This window comes from Chlamydotis macqueenii, chromosome 6 (genome assembly GCF_036417535.1).
Source record: "Chlamydotis macqueenii isolate bChlMac1 chromosome 6, bChlMac1.mat, whole genome shotgun sequence".
Lineage (NCBI taxonomy): Eukaryota > Metazoa > Chordata > Aves > Otidiformes > Otididae > Chlamydotis > Chlamydotis macqueenii.
The window spans coordinates 42,424,519-42,448,981 of NC_141561.1; the positions used below are offsets into that span (position 1 = coordinate 42,424,519).

General features: G+C 45.7%; 3 protein-coding genes and 2 pseudogenes across 14 annotated transcripts in view; 4 read left to right on the forward strand and 1 right to left on the reverse strand.

Moving 5' to 3' along the window:
* Positions 1–7,391, reverse strand: part of USP40 (ubiquitin specific peptidase 40) — a 44,899-nt gene extending 37,508 nt beyond the window's left edge. For 5 of the 10 annotated variants that reach the window (XR_015258874.1, XM_086750435.1, XM_086750436.1 and 2 more), the window contains exons 1-6: positions 5,024–5,987; positions 3,535–3,751; positions 3,063–3,130; positions 1,949–2,062; positions 1,199–1,363; positions 475–621 (exon numbers count right to left, since the gene is read on the reverse strand). Coding sequence is in view for 9 of the 10 variants with exons in the window: in XM_086750435.1 (XP_086606561.1) it covers positions 475–621; positions 1,199–1,363; positions 1,949–2,062; positions 3,063–3,130; positions 3,535–3,733 (693 nt within the window). In the remaining variant the exon portion in view is untranslated. Of the gene's footprint in view, positions 1–474; positions 622–1,198; positions 1,364–1,948; positions 2,063–3,062; positions 3,131–3,534; positions 3,752–5,023; positions 5,988–6,798 lie in introns of those variants that run through there. The other 5 variants (XM_086750431.1, XM_086750438.1, XM_086750433.1 and 2 more) reach the window with 5 other exon arrangements.
* Positions 7,392–8,313: 922 nt separating this feature from the next.
* On the forward strand, positions 8,314–14,020 carry LOC147600319 (UDP-glucuronosyltransferase 1A8-like). The gene is made up of 2 exons (XM_086750682.1): positions 8,314–9,196; positions 13,546–14,020. The coding sequence occupies exons 1-2, from the start codon at positions 8,351–8,353 to the stop codon at positions 13,573–13,575; spliced, it is 876 nt and encodes a 291-aa protein (XP_086606808.1). The 5' UTR covers positions 8,314–8,350; the 3' UTR covers positions 13,576–14,020.
* LOC147600320 (UDP-glucuronosyltransferase 1A6 pseudogene) lies at positions 12,064–12,821 on the forward strand (annotated as a pseudogene).
* Positions 14,021–14,195: 175 nt separating the features above from the next.
* LOC147600321 (UDP-glucuronosyltransferase 1A8-like) lies at positions 14,196–24,446 on the forward strand. Of its 3 annotated transcripts, none has more exons than XM_086750679.1 (2): positions 14,196–15,052; positions 24,177–24,446. In XM_086750679.1, exons 1-2 carry the CDS (start codon positions 14,207–14,209, stop codon positions 24,204–24,206), a joined length of 876 nt encoding a protein of 291 aa, XP_086606805.1. In that variant the 5' UTR covers positions 14,196–14,206; the 3' UTR covers positions 24,207–24,446. The 3 variants fall into 3 exon arrangements, with proteins under 3 accessions (XP_086606805.1, XP_086606803.1, XP_086606806.1); XM_086750677.1 differs by lacking the exon at positions 24,177–24,446 and adding an exon at positions 17,424–17,880; XM_086750680.1 differs by lacking the exon at positions 24,177–24,446 and adding an exon at positions 15,186–15,277.
* LOC147600322 (UDP-glucuronosyltransferase 1A6 pseudogene) lies at positions 22,687–23,452 on the forward strand (annotated as a pseudogene).
* Positions 24,447–24,463: the final 17 nt, after the last annotated feature.

Below are 24,463 nucleotides of genomic sequence, written 5' to 3' on the forward strand. Positions count from 1 at the left end.
TGGATCAACAGATCCCATTTTCCTGTGCAGAGCAACAGTTGTTCATTACTTTCTCTCTCCCATTTGGGCTCCTCATGAGAGAATTTCCATGGTTTTCCTCATGACATGGATTTGTTTATTTTTTCTTTACTCTCTAGCTTATCTTTCGGTCTATCCTCTGAAATGCACGAAGCCAGGTGCAGTAGAGGTGTGTGAATGAGGCAATACTCCTGAAATCACATGTCATTCCATTCACCACTGGCTAGATTAAAGACTGCAACAACATTCAAGTCAAGAAATTAATCACATGAGCTTTTCTTGACATAGTTGCTGAGGTTTAAAAAACAGCTCAGATTTTGGCACTCTCTTATTATTTACCATCTGATTAAAGATGCAGATTTTTTTTTTATTTCAGAGACAGAGGGCAGACACAGCAATATAAACAAAGCTCCTAACTGTCAGCAAACTGAACACTGAGAACCACCAGTGCATTACCTTTGAAGCTTCAACAAGTTTATCACAGGCTCCGCATCGATACAGGTTCTCATTTTCAAAGTACTCTTCTTCTACATACATGTTCCACAGGGCCTCCTCCAAGCCAGCAACACCTTTTACCGCCACTGTTAGGTCTAAGAAATCTTCCTATGCAGAAGTACAATAGAAAAACAAGGTAGCAAGTGGTAAGTTGATGGCACATTAAAAAGATACTCATCCCATTCACCACAGCAGATGTGGGAACAAAACAAAAAACTGAAGAAAAAAAAACCCTACCACACGAAACCCTGAATAGCCACATAAGAGAAATTAATTAAAACAAAACAACAAGAAGGAGGAATGCTTTTTAAAATTACAAAAAGCAGTAAAAGAACGTAAAGATGTGTTTTACTGTTGTTACCCCACTGTTCAGCTCTCTCCTAACTACATCTATTAAAGCCAACGTTTACCGATGTAGAAAATACAATGCTTGTTTTTTCACCTCTGAGTCATGGCCTTACGTAAGTGGTTTAGAAAATGCCAGCCAAGACTTAACAACAAAGTCACGCACAATTTTCAGGTGTTTTCAAGTCTGCAGTGCCCTAACCAATACACACTACCTAGATGCAACAAGGCCACCAGTGACACTCAAGAAAAATGTCCTTACTTTTGGACTTAACAGAACATTTAAAGTATCTTCAACAGACTGAAGAGAAACCTATCCTGGAAAATCCTCTGGCTTTACCTGTGTCTCACTCATATTCTTGCACTCTTTACAAACAATCTGCTTGACAACAGTCCCGTGGTACAATCGATTAATAAGGTCATGACCTGAAGTCCCCACAAGGGAAGTTTCCAAAGCACTGAACAGAACCCGATTTAATTCCTGCACATCATGCTGCCTCATTTCCTGCATGATAAAAGAAAACAAACTTGAAGAAATAAGATAGTGCCATCTGCTTTGCTTATTGCTTAAAACCAACATATATTAAGGGTGGCAAAACTGTCTCAATGACTACCCATATATTTACTACCTTGAGAAGTAAATTACAATCTTTACTATTATTTGTTATTCTTCATTTAGTCATGCTCTCTGCACAGCTACAAGTACCTAAACTATAACCCACAAAAGACACTTTCACTTGGGTAGATTTAGACTAAAATCTAAGGTGAATTCACAGTCCAATTTATGTAAGAATCTAAGTATTGTAGGACAAGAACCCTAATTACTGTTAGAAAAATGTTCCTGTAAAAACAAAGGAAAAGCTACTGAAATTTTATCTAACAGAACAGTTTTCTTTGGTTGCTCACTATAAATAACTGCCCTGTACTTGACGTGGAGATTCAATAGTCTACAACAAGAGCTGACCCAATTCAACGCTATCTCCACAACCTGAAGTATTTTAAGATACTGCTTAAATGTCAGATTTCCAAAACAATCTTCTCATTCAGGAAAAAGTTTGTCACTGATGGTGTCACGGATGGTGCTTTGTACCTCATGGCCATTCCACCCAAAGCTCTCTGTCAGGTCTGTTGTAGATGCAGCCTGCTGGTCCAAGAGCAGAAGCTGGGCAAATAACCGTTGAAGTTGTAATGGAATTACTCGAACCTAGAAATAAAAAACAAAATATACCCAACAGATCAGAAAGAGTCTTCAAACCAGCCATTTAAATAAAAAGAAAAATAATTTAGTATAAAACTTGTTACAAACCACCACTGCCTATGGCTTTCACAACACGTTACCCCAAGTCACACCAGAACATCAGTCAGACTCAGTTCCCAAAAATCTACAGTGCCTCACCTTAGTCAGCCAAATATAGCCATGGAACTGTTCTGTGACAAAGCAGAACTGCATGGATTAAAATTAAACCACCACCATAGTAAAAAAGGACAAACTTCTCGGATCTTTCTCATAATACTAAACCCTAAGAACTCAGCTACAAGACATCATGACATACAGATTTAACATGTGCTACTCCTTGCTCAGCAAAGGGTTTGGTGGTTGGGTGGAACGAGATGGAAAGGAGAACGGTTAATGTCAACAAGTTTGATCAGCTACCTATATTTATCTTTGACTTACAAAGAAAAAAAGTTTCCAAACAACCAGTTTTGTCACTTTAACCTGAGAACTAAAGAATGAAATTCTATAGTCAACTTTAGTAACCACGTTTAAACAAAACTTAAATTCCAGTCTTATACCATCTTGTGCACGGGTGGGCTGTTAAACATTCAGACAGCCTCACTGCAGTCATCTAGGCTGTACACACTGACTTTTTTTTTCTGGTGGCAAGTAAGTCATAGCACTGTAGCTTTAATTACAGAAGAGAAAAATCTAAAAAAGGACTGTACAGAATTTAGGATTGTTCCTGCTCCCCTTGAAGACAAAACGACCTCTGCTATACTCTGCTCAGTATCTTACTTTTGAAGTCACAGCTTATGGCACTGAAAACTTACATCTGTGTGCAAAATCAAGTATCAGCCAACCAAACTGTCTTTCAGTACCAAAGCTGGGCTTTCACTCATTCTCATTAAAGGCTTCATGCAAATTGAACCAATATTCTTCCAAATCAACATTCAGCAGTGACTAATGTTACGAAAATTTTAAATACCTTTGTATCTGGCTTACTGCTGTCATCCAAAGTCCCAAGTTCTTCAGGTCCTAGAGAGAACAGTGCCTCTACAAATGTAAGGAAAAATGTCTATTTAAAAACAGACAATGTCTCCTCTTGAAAGATTTATTGTATTTTGACTGTCAAGCACTATGACGCTATTCTTTTTGGCACATTAAGACATTAAACAACATTTCTGAATAGATCATTCATCCTTGTAACTGGTTCAAGCTATCACAATAAAGCATAATTAAGCATGAAAGTGTTTACAGGCAAAATAACGTCAAAATCTATTTTTTTTTCTTTTTAGGAATTGTAGTGGTTGCATTAAAAATTTAATGACACTTTATGGATAGAATAACCTCTCTCATTTACACAAAACAATCTGTGGTGTTTCTGAAATAACAAGAACTGCAAGTCACTGTAAAATATCAATTCCAACATTACTTTAAGAAGATTTGGAACATATTACCTCTAAATTCAGGTGTGAAAAGCAGAGTCTGCAGGAGGGAATTGAGGTAGCAGGTCCCACCCTGATTTTTGATACCACTGAGGTTAGTGAAACCCCTGGGAGCTGGAGGCTCAGAATCTCTGGGCTTTGATTTCTTCCCTTTCCCACAATGATTGTTCGAAATATGGGAATAATCCTCTTCAAATAAGTCCCCAAACATTGTGAAGACAAAACAGTCCTTAAAAAAAACATAAAGTAATCTATTTATTGAATCCATCCACCTCTAATCCTCCAAGATGAACATTTCAGCCCTGACTGAAGAATTTTGTTTATAACTTTTTAAACCTTAATTCTGTTCATTCTAAAAATAAATGCCAGATCCATACAAAAGCGTGCACTAGTATAACAGAAAAAGGGTGAATCAAAAGCATATATGTTAGCACAGGTTTGAATAGACTTTTAACTGGGATCAAATACATCACATTCAAATTTTGCATAAGCAGAAACACACATAGCAAAATAAACAGGTCCTTCTAAACATCTGTAATCAACTAGTTCTCAAGCTGTCCGGTTTCCTGGGCAGGAAAGGTATGTAAGGCCTCTCAAACTCATCAAAATCCCTGCACTGTCTCTCAAAAAAATCTGTGGGCACAAGTAACCTGTCTCTGTATTGGCCAGTTCAGATGGGAAGAGTGTGCCAAATGGTCAAAACCACAGTGATGTTTCATGAAAATATTCCCTCTGCTTCCAGATGTTTGAGAGTCACAAGCTCAACAGCAACAAACTGATTCTTTGTCAGGGAATTTTTTTTCAGATCTTTTTGGAAGCTTTGTGACCTTTTAGCCCGTACCAGGACTCCCAAAGTCAGCTCCCTTTCATCTCGTACTTGTCACCTGATAGTTTAATTTGGGATGCTGTAGCTCTTGTACTGGCAGTGAGTAATCAATGAGTTGTACTGAAGCAGTGAACAGTCATTCTCCTATCTACTTTCATTCCACTTGCCATTTTACAGCTCCTTAGCATGTCCCACTCAAAGACCCCTTCCAGACAAAAGCGTCCACAAAGACATACGCATTCATTCCTACAACAGAACTTGTCCGCTATCTTCAGCTATCCTTATCTACTTCCTCTGAACCCCTTAAACCTCTCCTTCAACTCCTTCTGAGGTGAAAGGACCACATTCGTCTACAATGTTCAGGATGTGTGCACACCATTATAAATAATTTTTATTTATACATAAATCTTATATATGATATATGAAATATCTAATTTATATAATTATAAATAATAATGCTCCGGTTTGTTCTCTTTTCGTACAACGGCTGAGCACTAAATTGCTTTAAGCAATGCTTATTATTACGCCAAGGTCTCACTTCTGTATGTTCACTTCACACCCCAGCACTATACACGCACTTTACACAAATGTGTGTATATACACACACAACCATAAGGTTGTGATGGTCTCTGCCCCACACTGCATCTCTTTGTACTCACCTACAGTTAATATTACCTGCTATTGTGTCACTCAGCCACCCATGAGGACAAAGAATTTGAAGCTTCACTGACAGCACTTGTCTTTACTGCAACAGATCAGTTGATTTCACAGGAAAAATTAAATTGCCTCAACATTCACTGTTTTTTTTTCCTGTTTATGATATGTTGAATGCAGGCTCTAGCAAAGACACAAAGAAACTCCCCCTCACTCCCCTCTGTGACAGCTGGATTTTCCATTTCCTATCTTTTAGCTAATCATTTAATCAAGCAACAACTTTCTTCTCCTATGTCAGCTTAATTTCTTTAACAGCCTTCAGCAGCAAACCTTATTGAACATCTTTCAAAAATCCAAACGTAGCTAGCTGATAGCTCCCCACTCAACCAACTGGTAGATCTTCAGGCATCCCCTAAAACTCTTCATACACAACAGCATTATAGTAAGCTCATTTTGGTCCTTTCCACAGCAAAGCAGTTTTCAGCTCAGAGCAGCTAACAGCAGCGTGGCAGTGTTCACGACACTTGTTCCATAACACTTCTTCAGCACTTCAAACAATACATATCCTCTTATAAACCCCCACAAAATAAAATTATATGGTTGGAAATCCTTCTTAATGAACACAGAAAAGAGAGAAATAATTTTGATCTCTTTACATTACATTTTTCTCCTCTGAATGCAGCTCTTATACCTTGATCACCTAAAAAAAACCCCTAAAACTTGTACAAATTCCACCTCCCATGCTTCAAGACAGAATTGCTAGGTTTAGCACTCTTTCCAAACTGTCTCACAGCCCTCGTTTATTTTTCAGTCAGGCTTGCTGCACTTTAACAATCCAAAAAATACAGCCCTTCCCATCTTCCTCATCCCAATCCACGACAGCTTGCTCCTAATAGGTCTGTTCACCACAAAAAGGCACATATCTAGGAGACAGTGGTCACCTTACTGACAGTCTGCTGCACCCACCCAGCACTCCAGAGGAGCACTCGAGCATGACAGTGCCAAATCCTCCCTCGCTCCTTACTTCTGGATCCACAAAGCACTGCTGCCAGCAGCTTCCTTCCCTTAAACATCACAGAATGGTTTGGGTGGGAATGGACCTTTCAAGCCCATCCAGTCCAACCCCCCTGCAAGGAGCAGGGACATCTCCAACCAGATCAGGTTGCTCAGAGCCCCGTCCAGCCTGGCCTGGAATGTTTCCAGGGATGGGGCCTCCACCACCTCTCTGGGCAACGTGGGCCAGTGCTCCTCCACCCTCAGCATAAAAAATTTCTTCCTTGTGGCTAAGCTAAATCTACCCTCTTTTAGTTTAAAACCATTACCCGTTGTCCTACTGCAACAAGCCCTGCTAAAAAGTTTGCTCCCACGTTTCTCAGGAGCCCCCTTTAAGTATCATACAGTAATACAGATCAGAACAGATCTCTGGATGACCTTTCTGGTCCAATGCCCTCACAAAGCAGGGACAAATTAGAGCACATCACTTATTTGGGCCTTGCCCTGCCAAAGTTGGAATAATTCCATCAAAGTAGATCCCAAAACGCCTCTAAGCCCCTGTATTACGTGCCTTACCTCTGATGGTAACCCCTCGTGTTGTAACTCGGGTCTGGCACCTCTGACCGCACCCCAGTGAAGCCCCAGCGAGCATCGGGCTGCACCTACGCCCTCCTGACAGCAGCAGGGTCTCCACTTCCCCTTCCCTGAACTCCCCCGCTCCCCCTGCCTCCTTCACTCCACCCCCTCCCACCCGCTCCAGCCTCGGAGCCCGACCAGGGCCCACTCTTCAGCCGCCGCCTCACCGGTACCGAAGACAGGACGAAGACCGGTGCCCCGGGCGTTCACGCAGCCCCAGGGCTGGCGGGGCACGGTCTCTCCGCTGCCGCTTAGCCCGACTCACCGCTCCGAGCCAGCGCCCGGGGCCGGGCCGGCATGGCCCCGCACCTACCGCCACAGCCCCGCGGCCACCGCCATCCTTGTCGGCGCGCCGCGCAAAGCACGCTGGGAACCGAAAGGCCGCCGGCGGCCCCCGGGAGTTCACGCATTTGGCCAAGCCCGGCAGAGAAAACAGCGGGGCCCAGTCGCACCCTGGAAGGCGGAGAAGGAGCTGCCAGGCACGGGCACCGAACCGAAAACCGGCCGGCAACGCGGGCCCCGGGGCGGACGCGCACAGCCTGCTGGGAGTCGTAGTGTGACGGCCGCTGCAAGGCCGGGCTCCGCGCAAGGCCTTCGGGGGCTGTAGTTCCCTGCCGGACAGCCTGGAGGAGGCCTGCCCCGGCCCCGGCCCCGGCCCCGGCTCCTGCTTCTGCTGGGCGGTGGAGAGCAACCTGTCTCCGCCATCACCCAGACCTCTCGGACCACGGCCAGGGACAGGCCCTGCTGAAAAAAATGGCCAGGCACGAAGCTCGTAGCTCCCTTCCTAACGCTGCCACCAACGCCTCGAGTGGCCCAGCTGGTGCCTCGCTGGCTGCCAGTGCTGACTGCGCTCTGGGTGCTCTGTCATCGCCCACATTGTGCTGGCAGAACCCTGCAGACACAACCTCCCTCCTTCTCACTGCAGCCATCCAGCACAGCACCTCTCCCTTGGACCTGCCCAGTCCTCCCGGGGCATGCCCCAGCGATGCGGCTTCCTACCCGGATCCAAAGTTCCCACTGTCGTCTTGCAGCAGTGACCACATGTCAGAGGTAACTCACTCTTATCTCACACTCCCTTGCCTGAGAAGAAACCCTTGCCTGAGAACCAAGCCGACTGAGGGAGTCGCTGGCAAACTCTCAAAACACTCAGAAACACCTCTGCAGTACTGATTAACCTCACCCGTCCTCTGCTGGCTTTTGCACCCACTGCCTTCATGCTAAGGGTCCGGAGGTTTGGATGGCGAATTCATCCTGCTGCAGACGGGAGGGCAGGGCAGGACATTTCCCTAACAGCTCTTTGCTCACCCCTCTTCAGTAAATTAGGAGTGCTATAAAAACCCAAAATATAACACTTCAAAAAAAAAAATGCTGTTTAGTAAACTGGACGTGTTCCCAGTGACGACAGGATACATGAATACCAAGAGAGAAGTCCTAAGATCTGACTAGCATGTTGAGGAGCTGGTTCTCCATCGAACAGTCAGGAGCTTCAATGACTCAGCACAGCACTTGGCTTTATAAGTAATGGAGAAAAAAAACCAAATAAACACCACACCACACCAAACCAAGCACCAACCACACAACCCAGAGCAAGAAATCATTAACTAGAAGATTACGACAAAGCAGCACAACTCAACAGACAAATCATCGCCTTCCTTTAAAGGCATCTTCAAGCTACAGCCTGAAGACAACTTTCACAGACCGTGTTCTGACCACAGGAACATGACTTTGCAGCTTTGCTCTGCCTGGATTTTTATCCTGCTCCTTCCTGGCCTCTCAGATGGAGGGAAACTCCTGGTGGTGCCCATGGTCGGAAGCCACTGGCTTAGCCTGCAGCCAGTGGTTGAAAAGCTCAGCGCAAGAGGACACGAAGTGGTGGTGCTCCTGCCAGAAATAACCTGGCAGTTGGAAACGACAGCAGCGTACGCTGTGAAAACATACCCAGTGTCTCACACGCTGGAACAGCTGGACAATGCCTTTAATGCATACGTTGACACTCACCTGAAGAACCTGCCTCTGCCGCTGAAGGCTCTAGCACGGTACGACAGCTCAGTGCACGTTTTCTCGATGTTCTTTACTCAGTGCAGGGACCTGTTTGACAGCAAGGAGACCCTGCAGTACTTGAATCAAAGCGGCTTTGACGCTGTCCTAACAGACCCCGTCTTTATGTGTGGACCAATAGTTGCTAATTATTTTTCTCTTCCATTTCTGTTCTTCATGAGAGGATTTCCTTGCAGCTTACACTATGAAGCTCCACAGTGCCCAAACCCTCTGTCCTACATCCCGAGACTATTCACCTTGAACTCAGACCGCATGACTTTTTTCCAGAGAGTGGAAAATGCACTGGTTTCCCTCCTGGAGCTTGCGTACTGTAACGGTTTATACAAGGAGGCAATAAAGCTTTCCTCCGAACTTCTTCAGAGAGATGTGTCCCTGTTAGACCTCCTGAACTCTGCTGCCATTTGGCTTCTGAGATATGACTTTGTGTTTGAGTACGTCAGACCAGTGATGCCCAACATGATCTTTATTGGAGGCATAAACTGTGCTGAGGGGAAACCGCTGCCTAAGGTATGTTCCTCTTCGTCCAAATTATACATTTTCCAAGCCAATGCAATTGCGTCATTTCTGTAAGTTCAGTGCTATGGAATTATTTTTTTTTTTTATTTCTGGTAATGGTTTAATATAACCAGGCTTTGGCAGTTGTTTTCCACAGGCTGAAATCAAGTTTCCTTTATGGAGGCAGATTACTTACTTGAATTAATGAGGATTTCCTGACAAGTCCAACAAAAAATGGACTTCACCTGCCAGCTACAAATTACTGTCCTCAGTGAATGTGTATTATTCACCAGCCAGATGCAGATTTGATTTCATGTTTGTGGAGTCTGACATGTATCTCTTTCACCTGACCAAAAACCCAAGGACCCGAGAGTCATCTTTGGTTTGTAACTCCAGGCTCAGTAAAGTCAGTTAACTTGCTTTGGCTGTGTTTTCATGACGTATGGCTTCCAAACTGGCTGGCTATGTTAAGTTATTTCTGAGTGCAGATCATGGTGGAACATACATGTCACGTGGAAATGGAAAGATTTAATCTAAAACTGTGTATTTGGTGAAAGACACTTCTATGCAAAACTCAGATAAGTTTTCATACCTATTTCTTGACATTTGCTTTTACCGGAATTGTTCTGCAGGATTTTGAAAGCTACTCTAGAAAATGACATCTGTTTTGATAGTTAGCATGTGATCTCTAAACCAATTACTAGCACTAGACTATTCCTTCCAGGCACAGAGCAGGACACAAGTCTCTTTCCTATGAAATGACCCCCTCACTTCTGAATGGTGGCCACACAGTATCACTGCACAACTGCAGTGCAGTATCCTTGAGCTGAAGGGTTTTGCTCTTTCTTGCTTCAGATTTCTCTTAGACTCTTTGATGGGCTTATGCAGAGTCCACTGAAGTTAACAAAGAATAAGGCAAATCAAGAACAATATTCTAAATCAGAATATTAGAACAATACTATAAATAAGGCATTCTCTTGCGTTAGGCTCAAGAGAGTGGCACTTCGTAGTTGGAGATTTAAGAGGCAAATGATGGCTGGTTGCGTGACCTAAGTCTTGGCTTCTGTGTCTTGAAGGTCTCAGAGCTGCAGACGGTTTGCAGCTTGTTACAAAGGCAGAGCCCTCCTGCCCTTACTTTATTCCTGGCGTCTCCTGTCGCATTTGTCACTTGGTGGAAATCACATGTTCCAAACCTTGAAAAACCTGGTATATCTTCATCCCACCTTTTCTAGCTTCATTTTCTACAGAGAGCAGAGGAATTTCTCCTGTTTTGCTGTGAACAGTGCCAAGCAGCAAGGCAGTAATGCAGTAGAGTGCAAACAAATGTGAGGCGAGCCATGTGGGAGAAAAACAGCTACCTATTCATAGAGAGTGGTAAGCCCTGGGTTGATCTCTACGGTTCAGAAATACAAAACAGGAGGCAAGTAAAAGCAGCGCTAACTGTGAAAAAGGAAGTTTAACCATCGTGCACTGTACATCTTCAATGCACAGTATGGACCAACACAGTTCTTGCAACAAAAATTCCCTCGTGGCAATTGGAGCTACTGCCTTAGTTTCCCCTTCCGTGGGGAGTTTGTCTGCCGCTTAAACTAAAACACACTCTCTAATTTCCGTCTAAAGGTACAATACTTGGCAGAGGTCTACACACAGAAATCCAGAAAGGCTGTAAGAGTATTATATTCACAAATATCAAATACATTGCCCCACAAAAGTTAGGAAATGTTCCAATTACGGTGGCCTGGGCAGCCTTAAATGTCACCTTTCTGTGAGGGTGCAGTCATTCATTTCAGGATCCCATACCGTCACTTTCACATGATTTCTGTTTACGGCTTCGGAAAGAGCTGTCCTAGAAATGATCTCTGTTCCGTGATTTGCTTAGCTGCCTGCTGCTTCTTGCTCTTGCAAAGACTTAGAGTAAGATTACTTTCCAACTTGCAGTCAACAGATCATCGCTGCAACGTTCCGTGCCAGCTCCAAGAGACACCTGGAGTAACCCACAAGCCTTACAGCGAGAGGTGCTTGTAGGAGGAAAGTAAACCTGCAGCCTCGAGCCACCCAAGATTCAGCCTTGTTTAACGTAACATTTCTGTCCTGAGTACCCAGTGGGAAAGCCTCTCCTCCCAGATGCCAGAGCTCACACTTGGTTCTCAGTCTTTGAGGACCCTGTTCCCCAAACTATCCTCTGCACCTACAACCACAGTCCATAAGCAGCACCACACCCTTCAAACCTGCAAGGGGCCCAGCTGCCCTTTGCTGCTGCATAACAAACAACAAACACCTGTAAACCTACAATGTTATTTAGGAAAATGAGCCAGTCTGTTAATTTTCTGAACGATAATTACCCAGCTTACATCTGACCTCAGCTGATTCTGTGCTACCCCGAGAATGTAATCCTTTCTTTGTCTGTTTATCTGTTCTCTGTTTACTTCTAAATTCATGGGGTTTTTTTAAATTCTGTCCATCTTGTTGCTGTCACACCTTTTCCACAGTTTTTGCCCTGATGGTCTGGTACAGCAAAACAAGGCTTATTTTCTCACTGAGTACTTACCAAGTCAATGGTATTAACCACAAGTGTTATTACAAGATTATGTCCCTGGTCCTCTTAGTTTCTTGAAGGAAGGAACATACTGAGACACCTCCAAGCTTAAAGATTAACAAAAAGTACAAAGGACGACATCTTTTTCCAAGAGCAGTGGCTCCCATTCCCTGTGTTGTGAGCAATTGCAACACTGAAAGATAACCACAGCTATACTGGGAAGTTAAATATTTATTTCTGCAGCCAATAAATTCCCTGCAGAAAAGTTAAAGCTTGCATGGACCTTCATATAAAGGACTCTGTCGGATGCCTCCAGAGCAGAACGAACTCGTTTACTGCCACCGAAATGGCTCCTCCATCTCAGTTTTTTTACCAGCGTCCTTGGATGTTTCTTCTTCTGTTATCTCCTTTCATCCTTGCTGAAGGTGGAAAGATCCTGGTGTTGCCTCACGATGGAAGTCACTGGCTCAGCATGCGCCCAGTGGTAGGGAAACTCCAGCAAAATGGACATGAAGTTGTTGTGGTCGTACCGTCAACAAGTTTGTCTCTGAATCCAAGTGAGCCTCAGAACTACACAGTGAAAGCGTATCCAATACCTTACGCAGAGGAACATTTCGGTGTTGCGCTCAAGTCATTTATTGGTGCTCATTTTATTGAACAATCTGTTTTGAATATTATTTTTACAATGTATCAAAGCATGTTTGACATTATCAAGGTTTTTTTCACCAACTGTAAGAGCCTTTTGCACAACAAAGACATGATGCAGTATTTGAGAGAGAGCAAATTTGATGTGGTTTTCACAGATCCAGTTGTGATGTGCGGACCGATACTTGCTGAGTATCTTTCAGTTCCTTCTGTCTACTTCTTGCGAGGACTTCCTTGCAGTATGGATTTTAAAGCTACCCGTGTCCAAACCCTCCTTCCTATGTCCCCAGACTTTTCCTGAGTAATTCAGATAGCATGTCATTTGCTCAACGTGTGAAGAACATGCTGGTCCATATGCTGGAGTTTGTTTACTACCCCCCGCCCCCTTTTTCTCATCTCAATCCACAACGGCTTGCTCCTAATAGGTCTGTTCACCACAAAAAGGCACATATCTAGGAGACAGTGGTCACCTTACTGACAGTCTGCTGCACCCACCCAGCACTCCAGAGGAGCACTCGAGCACGACAGTGCCAAATCCTCCCTCGCTCCTTACTTCTGGATCCACAAAGCACTGCTGCCAGCAGCTTCCTTCCCTTAAACATCACAGAATGGTTTGGGTGGGAAGGGACCTTTCAAGCCCATCCAGTCCAACCCCCCTGCAAGGAGCAGGGACATCTCCAACCGGATCAGGTTGCTCAGAGCCCCGTCCAGCCTGGCCTGGAATGTTTCCAGGGATGGGGCATCCACCAGGTCTCTGGGCAACGTGGGCCAGTGCTCCTCCACCCTCAGCATAAAAAATTTCTTCCTTGTGGCTAAGCTAAATCTACCCTCTTTTAGTTTAAAACCATTACCCGTTGTCCTACTGCAACAAGCCCTGCTAAAAAGTTTGCTCCCACGTTTCTCAGGAGCCCCCTTTAAGTATCATACAGTAATACAGATCAGAACAGATCTCTGGATGACCTTTCTGGTCCAATGCCCTCACAAAGCAGGGACAAATTAGAGCACATCACTTATTTGGGCCTTGCCCTGCCAAAGTTGGAATAATTCCATGAAAGTAGATCCCAAAACGCCTCTAAGCCCCTGTATTACGTGCCTTACCTCTGATGGTAACCCCTCGTGTTGTAACTCGGGTCTGGCATTGGTAACTCACACTTATCTCACACTCCCTTGAACCCAGCAGTGTTTAACTGGTCGAGAAACCCTTGCCTGAGAACCAAGCCGACTGAGGGAGTCGCTGGCAAACTCTCAAAACACTCAGAAACACCTCTGCAGTACTGATTAACCTCACCCGTCCTCTGCTGGCTTTTGCACCCACTGCCTTCATGCTAAGGGTCCGGAGGTTTGGATGGTGAATTCATCCTGCTGCAGACGGGAGGGCAGGGCAGGACATTTCCCTAACAGGTCTCTGCTCACCCCTCTTCAGTAAATTGGGAGTGCAAAAAAAAAAAAAAACACAATTAAAAATCAACATTTTTGTTGTGAGAAAATGCTGTTTAATAAACTGGCCGTGTTCCCAGTGATGACAGGACACATGAATGATCGAGAGAGAAGTCCTAAGATCTGACTAGCATGTTGAGGAGCTGGTTCTCCATCGAACGGTCAGAAGCTTCAATGACTCAGCACAGCACTTGGCTTTATAAGTAATGGAGAAAAAAAAACAAATAAACACCACACCACACCAAACCAAGCACCAACCCCACAACCCAGAGCAAGAAATCATTAACTAGAAGATTACGACAAAGCAGCACAACTCAACAGACAAATCATCGCCTTCCTTTAAAGGCATCTTCAAGCTACAGCCTGAAGACAACTTTCACAGACCGTGTTCTGACCACAGGAACATGACTTTGCAGCTTTGCTCTGCCTGGATTTTTATCCTGCTCCTTCCTGGCCTCTCAGATGGAGGGAAACTCCTGGTGGTGCCCATGGGTGGAAGCCACTGGCTTAGCCTGCAGCCAGTGGTTGAAAAGCTCAGCGCAAGAGGACACGAAGTGGTGGTGCTCCTGCCAGAAATAACCTGGCAGTTGGAAACGACAGTGGCGTACGCTGTGAAAACATACCCAGTGTCTCACACGCTGGAACAGCTGGACAATGCCTTTAATGCATACGTTGACACTCACCTGAAGAACCTGCCTCTGCCGCTGAAGGCTCTAGCACGGTACGACAGCTCAGTGCACGTTTTCTCGATGTTCTTTACTCAGTGCAGGGACCTGTTTGACAGCAAGGAGACCCTGCAGTACTTGAATCAAAGCGGCTTTGACGCTGTCCTAACAGACCCCGTCTTTATGTGTGGACCAATAGTTGCTAATTATTTTTCTCTTCCATTTCTGTTCTTCGTGAGAGGATTTCCTTGCAGCTTACACTATGAAGCTCCACAGTGCCCAAACCCTCTGTCCTACATCCCGAGACTATTCACCTTGAACTCAGACCGCATGACTTTTTTCCAGAGAGTGGAAAATGCACTGGTTTCCCTCCTGGAGCTTGCGTACTGTAACGGTTTATACAAAGAGGCAATAAAGCTTTCCTCCGAACTTCTTCAGAGAGATGTGTCCCTGTTAGACCTCCTGAACTCTGCTGCCATTTGGCTTCTGAGATTTGACTTTGTGTTTGAGTACGTCAGACCAGTGATGCCCAACATGATCTTTATTGGAGGCATAAACTGTGCTGAGGGGAAACCGCTGCCTAAGGTATGTTCCGCTTCGTCCAAATTATACATTTTCCAAGCCAATGCAATTGCGTCATTTCTGTAAGTTCAGTGCTATGGAATTATTTTTTTTTTTTTATTTCTGGTAATGGTTTAATATAACCAGGCTTTGGCAGTTGTTTTCCACAGGCTGAAATCAAGTTTCCTTTATGGAGGCAGATTACTTACTTGAATTAATGAGGATTTCCTGACAAGTCCAACAAAAAATGGACTTCACCTGCCAGCTACAAATTACTGTCCTCAGTGAATGTGTATTATTCACCAGCCAGATGCAGATTTGATTTCATGTTTGTGGAGTCTGACATGTATCTCTTTCACCTGACCAAAAACCCAAGGACCCGAGAGTCATCTTTGGTTTGTAACTCCAGGCTCAGTAAAGTCAGTTAACTTGCTTTGGCTGTGTTTTCATGACGTATGGCTTCCAAACTGGCTGGCTATGTTAAGTTATTTCTGAGTGCAGATCATGGTGGAACATACATGTCACGTGGAAATGGAAAGATTTAATCTAAAACTGTGTATTTGGTGAAAGACACTTCTATGCAAAACTCAGATAAGTTTTCATACCTATTTCTTGACATTTGCTTTTACCAGAATTGTTCTGCAGGATTTTGAAAGCTACTCTAGAAAATGACATCTGTTTTGATAGTTAGCATGTGATCTCTAAACCAATTACTAGCACTAGACTATTCCTTCCAGGCACAGAGCAGGACACAAGTCTCTTTCCTATGAAATGACCCCCTCACTTCTGAATGGTGGCCACACAGTATCACTGCACAACTGCAGTGCAGTATCCTTGAGCTGAAGGGTTTTGCTCTTTCTTGCTTCAGATTTCTCTTAGACTCTTTGATGGGCTTATGCAGAGTCCACTGAAGTTAACAAAGAATAAGGCAAATCAAGAACAATATTCTAAATCAGAATATTAGAACAATACTATAAATAAGGCATTCTCTTGCGTTAGGCTCAAGAGAGTGGCACTTCGTAGTTGGAGATTTAAGAGGCAAATGATGGCTGGTTGCATGACCTAAGTCTTGGCTTCTGTGTCTTGAAGGTCTCAGAGCTGCAGACGGTTTGCAGCTTGTTACAAAGGCAGAGCCCTCCTGCCCTTACTTTATTCCTGGCGTCTCCTGTCGCATTTGTCACTTGGTGGAAATCACATGTTCCAAACCTTGAAAAACCTGGTATATCTTCATCCCGCCTTGTCGTAGTTCAGCCCCGATCAGGACCAGAGTACGCAGTCTCTCTCTCACTCCCCCCACCCTCCGAGAAAACAGGGAGAGAAAATATAAGAAAAAACAGCTCGAGGTTTGAGATAAGGACAGGGAGAAATCCTTAAAGTTACCGTCACGGGGAAAACAGACTCGACTTGGGGAAAACTATTCATTTATTACTACAAACAGCAGGATAATGAGACAGAGAACAAGATAACCTCCCTCCACGCCTCCCTGTTCCCGGGCTTAACATTATCTCTACCACCTTCCCCCCCACCCAGCGGCACAGGGCGGGAAGAGGGAATGGGGGTTGCAGTCAGTTCATCATACGTTGTCTTACGCTGCTGCTTCATGGTCGGGGGAAGAACTCCTCACATTCCTCCCCTGCTCCAGCGTGGGGTCCCTCCCACGGCCCACAGTCCTTCGTGGAACTGCTCCGGCGTGGGTCATCTCTTCCACGGGTGCAGTCCCTCTAGAACAGCTGTCCCAGCAGGCCCTCCACGGGCCACAGCTGCCTTCAGGCATCCACCTCCCCCGGTACAGGGTCCTTCACGGGCTCCAAGTGGATCTCTGCTCCTCCGTGGACCTCCATGGGCTGCAGGGGGACAACCTGCTCCACCATGGTCGTCACCACAGGCTGCAGGGGAATCTTGGCCAGGAGCCGCATTACTCCTCCCCCTCCTTCTGAACTGACCTTGGCGTCTGCAGCTGTTCCTCACAACAGGCTGGTAGATGTCTCTCAGGATCTTTTTTTACATCTTATTCACTTCTCATCTCCTTTCCACTTCTTGCAGCCGGGCTGGACCGAGTCGGGCCCAGTCGGCTGCCTGGCGAGAGGCCAGAGGGTGAGGTCTGCAAGGCCCATGAGGCCTGCGCCTCCCCCTCTGCGCCTCTGCCCCCGCTCAGCTTCTTCACATCTTCCGTTCTCTCTTTTTTTTTCTGTTTTCCCATTCTTAAATACGTTATCGCAGAGGCGTTATCACGGGACATTTTGCTACCAATCGGCTCAGCCTTGCCCAGCAGTGGGTCCGCCCTAGGCCTGGCCAAGTCCACTGAACAAAGGGGAGCGACTTCTAGCAGTTTCCTACAGAAGCTACCACCTTAGGCCCCCCCTCACTAAACAAAACCACAACACGCCTTTTCTAGCTTCATTTTCTACAGAGAGCAGAGGAATTTCTCCTGTTTTGCTGTGAACAGTGCCAAGCAGCAAGGCAGTAATGCAGTAGAGTGCAAACAAATGTGAGGCGAGCCATATGGGAGAAAAACAGCTACCTATTCATAGAGAGTGGTAAGCCCTGGGTTGATCTCTACGGTTCAGAAATACAAAACAGGAGGCAAGTAAAAGCAGCGCTAACTGTGAAAAAGGAAGTTTAACCATCGTGCACTGTACATCTTCAATGCACAGTATGGACCAACCTGAAACGGCTGCTGTAACCAAACAGTTCATCGCACTGTCCTCTTCAGTTTGCTCTGGTCCACACCCCTGGGCCTCTCATAGTTTGAAGAAGAGATATATATTGAAGGAAGCTGTAAAACACAGTTCTTGCAACAAAAATTCCCTCGTGACAATTGGAGCTACTGCCTTAGTTTCCCCTTCCGTGGGGAGTTTGTCTCCCGCTTAAACTAAAACACACTCTCTAATTTCAGTCTAAAGGTACAATACTTGGCAGAGGTCTACACACAGAAATCCAGAAAGGCTGTAAGAGTATTATATTCACAAATATCAAATACATTGCCCCACAAAAGTTAGGAAATGTTCCAATTACGGTGGCCTGGGCAGCCTTAAATGTCACCTTTCTGTGAGGGTGCAGTCATTCATTTCAGGATCCCATACCGTCACTTTCACATGATTTCTGTTTACGGCTTCGGAAAGAGCTGTCCTAGAAATGATCTCTGTTCCGTGATTTGCTTAGCTGCCTGCTGCTTCTTGCTCTTGCAAAGACTTAGAGTAAGATTACTTTCCAACTTGCAGTCAACAGATCATCGCTGCAACGTTCCGTGCCAGCTCCAAGAGACACCTGGAGTAACCCACAAGCCTTACGGCGAGAGGTGCTTGTAGGAGGAAAGTAAACCTGCAGCCTCGAGCCACCCAAGATTCAGCCTTGTTTAACGTAACATTTCTGTCCTGAGTACCCAGTGGGAAAGCCTCTCCTCCCAGATGCCAGAGCTCACACTTGGTTCTCAGTCTTTGAGGACCCTGTTCCCCAAACTATCCTCTGCACCTACAACCACAGTCCATAAGCAGCACCACACCCTTCAAACCTGCAAGGGGCCCAGCTGCCCTTTGCTACTGCATAACAAACAACAAACACCTGTAAACCTACAATGTTATTTGGGAAAATGAGCCAGTCTGTTAATTTTCTGAATAATAATTACCCAGCTTACATCTGGCCTGTCCTGCTTCTGGCCAGGATTAGAGTTAATATTCATCTGAGCTGGGAGGAGAACTGGAGGTGGTGGCCCCTGTGGCTGGGGCACCCAGCTGGGATAGGTTACTAATTAGCTAAAAGCTGAGGTAGGTTTACCCAAATTAGCCCAAGGGCTGTTCCATCCCATGGGGTGCCATGCTCAGTATATCAGTGAGGGGGTGCTGAGCAGAGCCTCCTGCCATGTGGGAAGAAACTGGGTGTTGAGATTTGCTGTGAGCCATTGTACTGTATTTGTTTTCCGTCACTGTTTTGTTTTCTTCTGTTATCACTCTTAATTTTTTTTTTGTTTCATCTCAGCCCAGGCATTTCTGCTGCCTTTTGTTTACCAGTTCTCCCTTCTGTCCCACTGGAGGGTGGGGGGAGTGAGAGAGAGACTGCATAGTCCAAATCGGGGCTGAACTGCAACAGTTATTTTGGTGCCCAACGTGGGGCTCGAAGGGTTGAGCTAAGAACAGATCTGACTTTAGTTGCTTGAAACAAATTTGTTTATACACACTTAATATATTGGTTGGTAGTTATTGGTCATGATGTTGCAGTGGTGGGTTATGCTGTTGTGTTGTCTACACTACTATATCCACTATGTGCTCCCAGTGGTGGTGTTTATCACTTCAGGGAAAATTATGAGAATTATCCTTCTGTTATACTAAGCAAGATCAATCTATGACATGGTGACATCAATGGCCTTAGAGATAAATTGGTATTCCTATGCGGATGACTTCCCCAATTCTTTTGCTTTCAGGGCAGTTACACCACTTGTTGAGACCTTTGAAGACCTGGGGCATATTCAAACCACTGTGATGTTGTTGTTATGTGTCTTGGACGTGTGCTAAGTCTTGTTTAGTGTTGCAAAACCCCTTTTTGGGAATCTCCTCCCAAGATGTGCCCTGAGGCAGGATAGTAATATGTGGCATGGTATGAGGGAGAACAAACTGACCTGCAATGTAGGTACTTAAACTCCAGCAACAGGCACTGCAGAATCAGAGAGTGAACCTGTGCTGGTACCAGTTGCCCCTGTAGACAAGAAGACTTGGAAGCAGAAGGCAGCTCGTTTAGTGAGGGATGAAGAAGCTGCTTTTAAGAGGGAGCAGGAAGAAGAAGAGGAAGAATTATTTGCTTCATGCCAAGGAAGAACTCAGCAGCCAGGCAGGCCCTTCCTCTTCCTCAGAGGAAGAACTCCTAAATGAGAGAGTAGCCACCCGATCTCTATCCCTGAGCGAGCTGCGAGACATGCAAAAGATTTTAGCCATCATCCTGGTGAGCACATTGTCAGCTGGCTGCTGCAGTGCTGGGATAATGGGGCCAGTAGCCTGGTATTAGAGGGCAGAGAAGCTGGTCCGCTGGGATCCATTTCTAGAGAAGGGGGCACTGACAAAGCAGTTGGAAGAGGGACACAAGCCCTCTGTGCTCTGGAAGTGACTCCTGTCAGGTGTGATGGAAAGGTGTCCTTTCAAGGAGGATGTAATGTGTCACCCAGGCAAGAGGGCCACCATGGAGAGGGGTATCCAGTACCTGAGGGAACTGGCTGTGCTGGAGGTCATTTATGATGACCTGGACAACGAGCAGTTATCCAAGGATCCAGATGAAGTCAGTGCGCACACAACAAATGTGGCGGAAGTTTGTTCAAAGTGCACCGTTGTCATATGCCATCTCATTGGCAGTTACGACCTGGGAAGATGGAGAGGAAGAAACAGTAGATGAACTGGCTGGCCGACTCCGGCAGTACGAGGAAAGCCTGTCTTCCTCCCTACGGGCCTGTGTCTCAGCTGTGGAGAAACTGTCGCAGGAGTTCCAGAAATTCAAAGCAGATCTGTCCCATTCCCCACCGGTACGGGCCAATATTTCAGCTATTAGGAGCAAACGTTTCCTTGCTCAAGAGAGACGGTATATGCGGCGGGGTACGCTGTGGTTTACCTTGTGTGACCAAGGAGAGGATGTGAGGGAGTGGGATGGGAAGCCTACCTCTGCCCTATGGACACGGGTACGTGAGTTGCGTGGAAAAACCATTGCAAATAGAAGTTCTCCCTGGAAAAATACTGCACCAGTCTCCAACAGGCAGACTAGAAGGAATCGCCTTAGTTCTGGCCCTCTCGAAGGGACCTCTCACACATATTTAAAAGAAATGAGCAAGGAATACTGTGGCCAGGATTAGAGAGGCCCTGCTTCCAGCCATATGGAGGAGAGGGACAAGCGAGTTTATTGGACTGTGTGGATCCGATGGCTGGGCATGTCAGACCCACAAGAGCAGAAAGCTCTAGTGGATAGTGGTGCACAATGTACCTTGATGCCATCAAGATCTAATGGGGCGGAGCCCGTGTATATTTCTGGAGTGACAGGAGGATCCCAACAGCCAACAGTATTGGAGGCTGAAGTGAGCCCGACAGGGAATGAGTGGCAAAAGCACCCCGCAGTGACTGGCCCAGATGCTCCGTGCCTTCTTGGTAAGGATTACCTCCGAAGGGGGTGTTTCAAGGATCCAAAAGGGTACTGGTGGGCTTTTGGCGTAGGTGCTTTGGAGATGGAGGAAATTATACGGTTGTCCACCTTGCCTGGTCTCTCAGAGGATCCTTCTGTTGTGGGGGCTGTTGAGGGTTGAAGAACAACAGGTGCTGATTGCTACCACCACTGTGCACCGGCGGCAGTATCGTGCCAACCGAGACTCCCTGATCCCCACCCATGAGCTGATTTGTCGACTGCAGAGCCAGGGAGTGATCAGCAAGTCCCACTCACCCTTTAACAGTCCCATATGGCCAGTGCGAAAATGTGGAGGTTAACAGTGGACTATTGTGGCCTGAATGAGGTAACACCACCACTGAGTGCTGCCGTGCCAGTCGTGCTAGAACTTCAGTGTGAGCTGGAGTCCAAGGCAGCCAAGTGGTACGCTACCACTGATATTGCCAACGCGTTTTTCTGAATCGCACTGGCAGCAGAATGCAGGCCACAGTTTGCTTTCACTTGGAGGGGGGTCCAGTACATGGGAATTGACTGCCCCAGGGGTGGAAACACAGCCCCATCATTTGCCATGGACTGATCCAGACTGCACTGGAAAAGGGTGGCGCTCCAGAACACCTGCAGTACATTGATGATATAATTGTGTGGGGCAATACAGCATCAGAAACTTTTGAAAAAGGTGAGAAAATAATTAAAATCCTCCTGAAAGCTGGGTTTGCCATAAAACAAAGTAAGGTGAAAGGACCTGCATGAGAGATAAAGTTTTTGGGGGTGAAATGGCAAGATGGGCGTCGTCAGATTCCAATAGATGTAGTCAACAATAGAACGGCTATGGCAGCCCCGACGGACAAAAAGGAAACGCAAGCTTTCCTGGGTGTTTGGGTTTCTGGAGGATGCATATTCCAAATTATAGTTTACCAGTTTTTTGTTTACCAGTTCTCCCTTCTGTCCCACTGGACGGTGGGGGGAGTGAAAGAGAGACTGCATAGTCCCAATCAGGGCTGAACTATGGCATGACCTCAGCCGATTCTGTGCTACCCCGAGAATGTAATCCTTTCTTTGTCTGTTTATCTGTTCTCTGTTTACTTCTAAATTCATGGGGTTTTTTTAAATTCTGTCCATCTTGTTGCTGTCTCACCTTTTCCACAGTTTTTGCCCTGATGGTCTGGTACAGCAAAACAAGGCTTATTTTCTCACTGAGTACTTACCAAGTCAATGGTATTAACCACAAGTGTTATTACAAGATTATGTCCCTGGTCCTCTTAGTTTCTTGAAGGAAGGAACATACTGAGACACTTCCAAGCTTAAAGATTAACAAAAAATACAAAAGACGACATCTTTTTCCAAGAGCAGTGGCTCCCATTCCTTGTGTTGTGAGCAATTGCAACACTGAAAGATAACCACAGCTATACTGGGAAGTTAAATATTTATTTCTGCAGCCAATAAATTCCCTGCAGAAAAGTTAAAGCTTGCATGGACCTTCATATAAAGGACTCTGTCGGATGCCTCCAGAGCAGAACGAACTCGTTTACTGCCACCGAAATGGCTCCTCCATCTCAGTTTTTTTACCAGCGTCCTTGGATGTTTCTTCTTCTGTTATCTCCTTTCATCCTTGCTGAAGGTGGAAAGATCCTGGTGTTGCCTCACGATGGAAGTCACTGGCTCAGCATGCGCCCAGTGGTAGGGAAACTCCAGCAAAATGGACATGAAGTTGTTGTGGTCGTACCGTCAACAAGTTTGTTTCTGAATCCAAGTGAGCCTCAGAACTACACAGTGAAAGCGTATCCAATACCTTACGCAGAGGAACATTTCGGTGTTGCGCTCAAGTCATTTATTGGTGCTCATTTTATTGAACAATCTGTTTTGAATATTATTTTTACAATGTATCAAAGCATGTTTGACATTATCAAGGTTTTTTTCACCAACTGTAAGAGCCTTTTGCACAACAAAGACATGATGCAGTATTTGAGAGAGAGCAAATTTGATGTGGTTTTCACAGATCCAGTTGTGATGTGCGGACCGATACTTGCTGAGTATCTTTCAGTTCCTTCTGTCTACTTCTTGCGAGGACTTCCTTGCAGTATGGATTTTAAAGCTACCCAGTGTCCAAACCCTCCTTCCTATGTCCCCAGACTTTTCCTGAGTAATTCAGATAGCATGTCATTTGCTCAACGTGTGAAGAACATGCTGGTCCATATGCTGGAGTTTGTTTACTACCCCCCGCCCCCTTTTTCTCATCCCAATCCACAACGGCTTGCTCCTAATAGGTCTGTTCACCACAAAAAGGCACATATCTAGGAGACAGTGGTCACCTTACTGACAGTCTGCTGCACCCACCCAGCACTCCAGAGGAGCACTCGAGCACGACAGTGCCAAATCCTCCCTCGCTCCTTACTTCTGGATCCACAAAGCACTGCTGCCAGCAGCTTCCTTCCCTTAAACATCACAGAATGGTTTGGGTGGGAAGGGACCTTTCAAGCCCATCCAGTCCAACCCCCCTGCAAGAAGCAGGGACATCTCCAACCGGATCAGGTTGCTCAGAGCCCCGTCCAGCCTGGCCTGGAATGTTTCCAGGGATGGGGCATCCACCACCTCTCTGGGCAACGTGGGCCAGTGCTCCTCCACCCTCAGCATAAAAAATTTCTTCCTTGTGGCTAAGCTAAATCTACCCTCTTTTAGTTTAAAACCATTACCCGTTGTCCTACTGCAACAAGCCCTGCTAAAAAGTTTGCTCCCACGTTTCTCAGGAGCCCCCTTTAAGTATCATACAGTAATACAGATCAGAACAGATCTCTGGATGACCTTTCTGGTCCAATGCCCTCACAAAGCAGGGACAAATTAGAGCACATCACTTATTTGGGCCTTGCCCTGCCAAAGTTGGAATAATTCCATCAAAGTAGATCCCAAAACGCCTCTAAGCCCCTGTATTACATGCCTTACCTCTGATGGTAACCCCTCGTGTTGTAACTCGGGTCTGGCATTGGTAACTCACACTTATCTCACACTCCCTTGAACCCAGCAGTGTTTAACTGGTCGAGAAACCCTTGCCTGAGAACCAAGCCGACTGAGGGAGTCGCTGGCAAACTCTCAAAACACTCAGAAACACCTCTGCAGTACTGATTAACCTCACCCGTCCTCTGCTGGCTTTTGCACCCACTGCCTTCATGCTAAGGGTCCGGAGGTTTGGATGGTGAATTCATCCTGCTGCAGATGGGAGGGCAGGGCAGGACATTTCCCTAACAGCTCTCTGCTCACCCCTCTTCAGTAAATTGGGAGTGCAAAAAAAAAAAAAAACACAATTAAAACTCA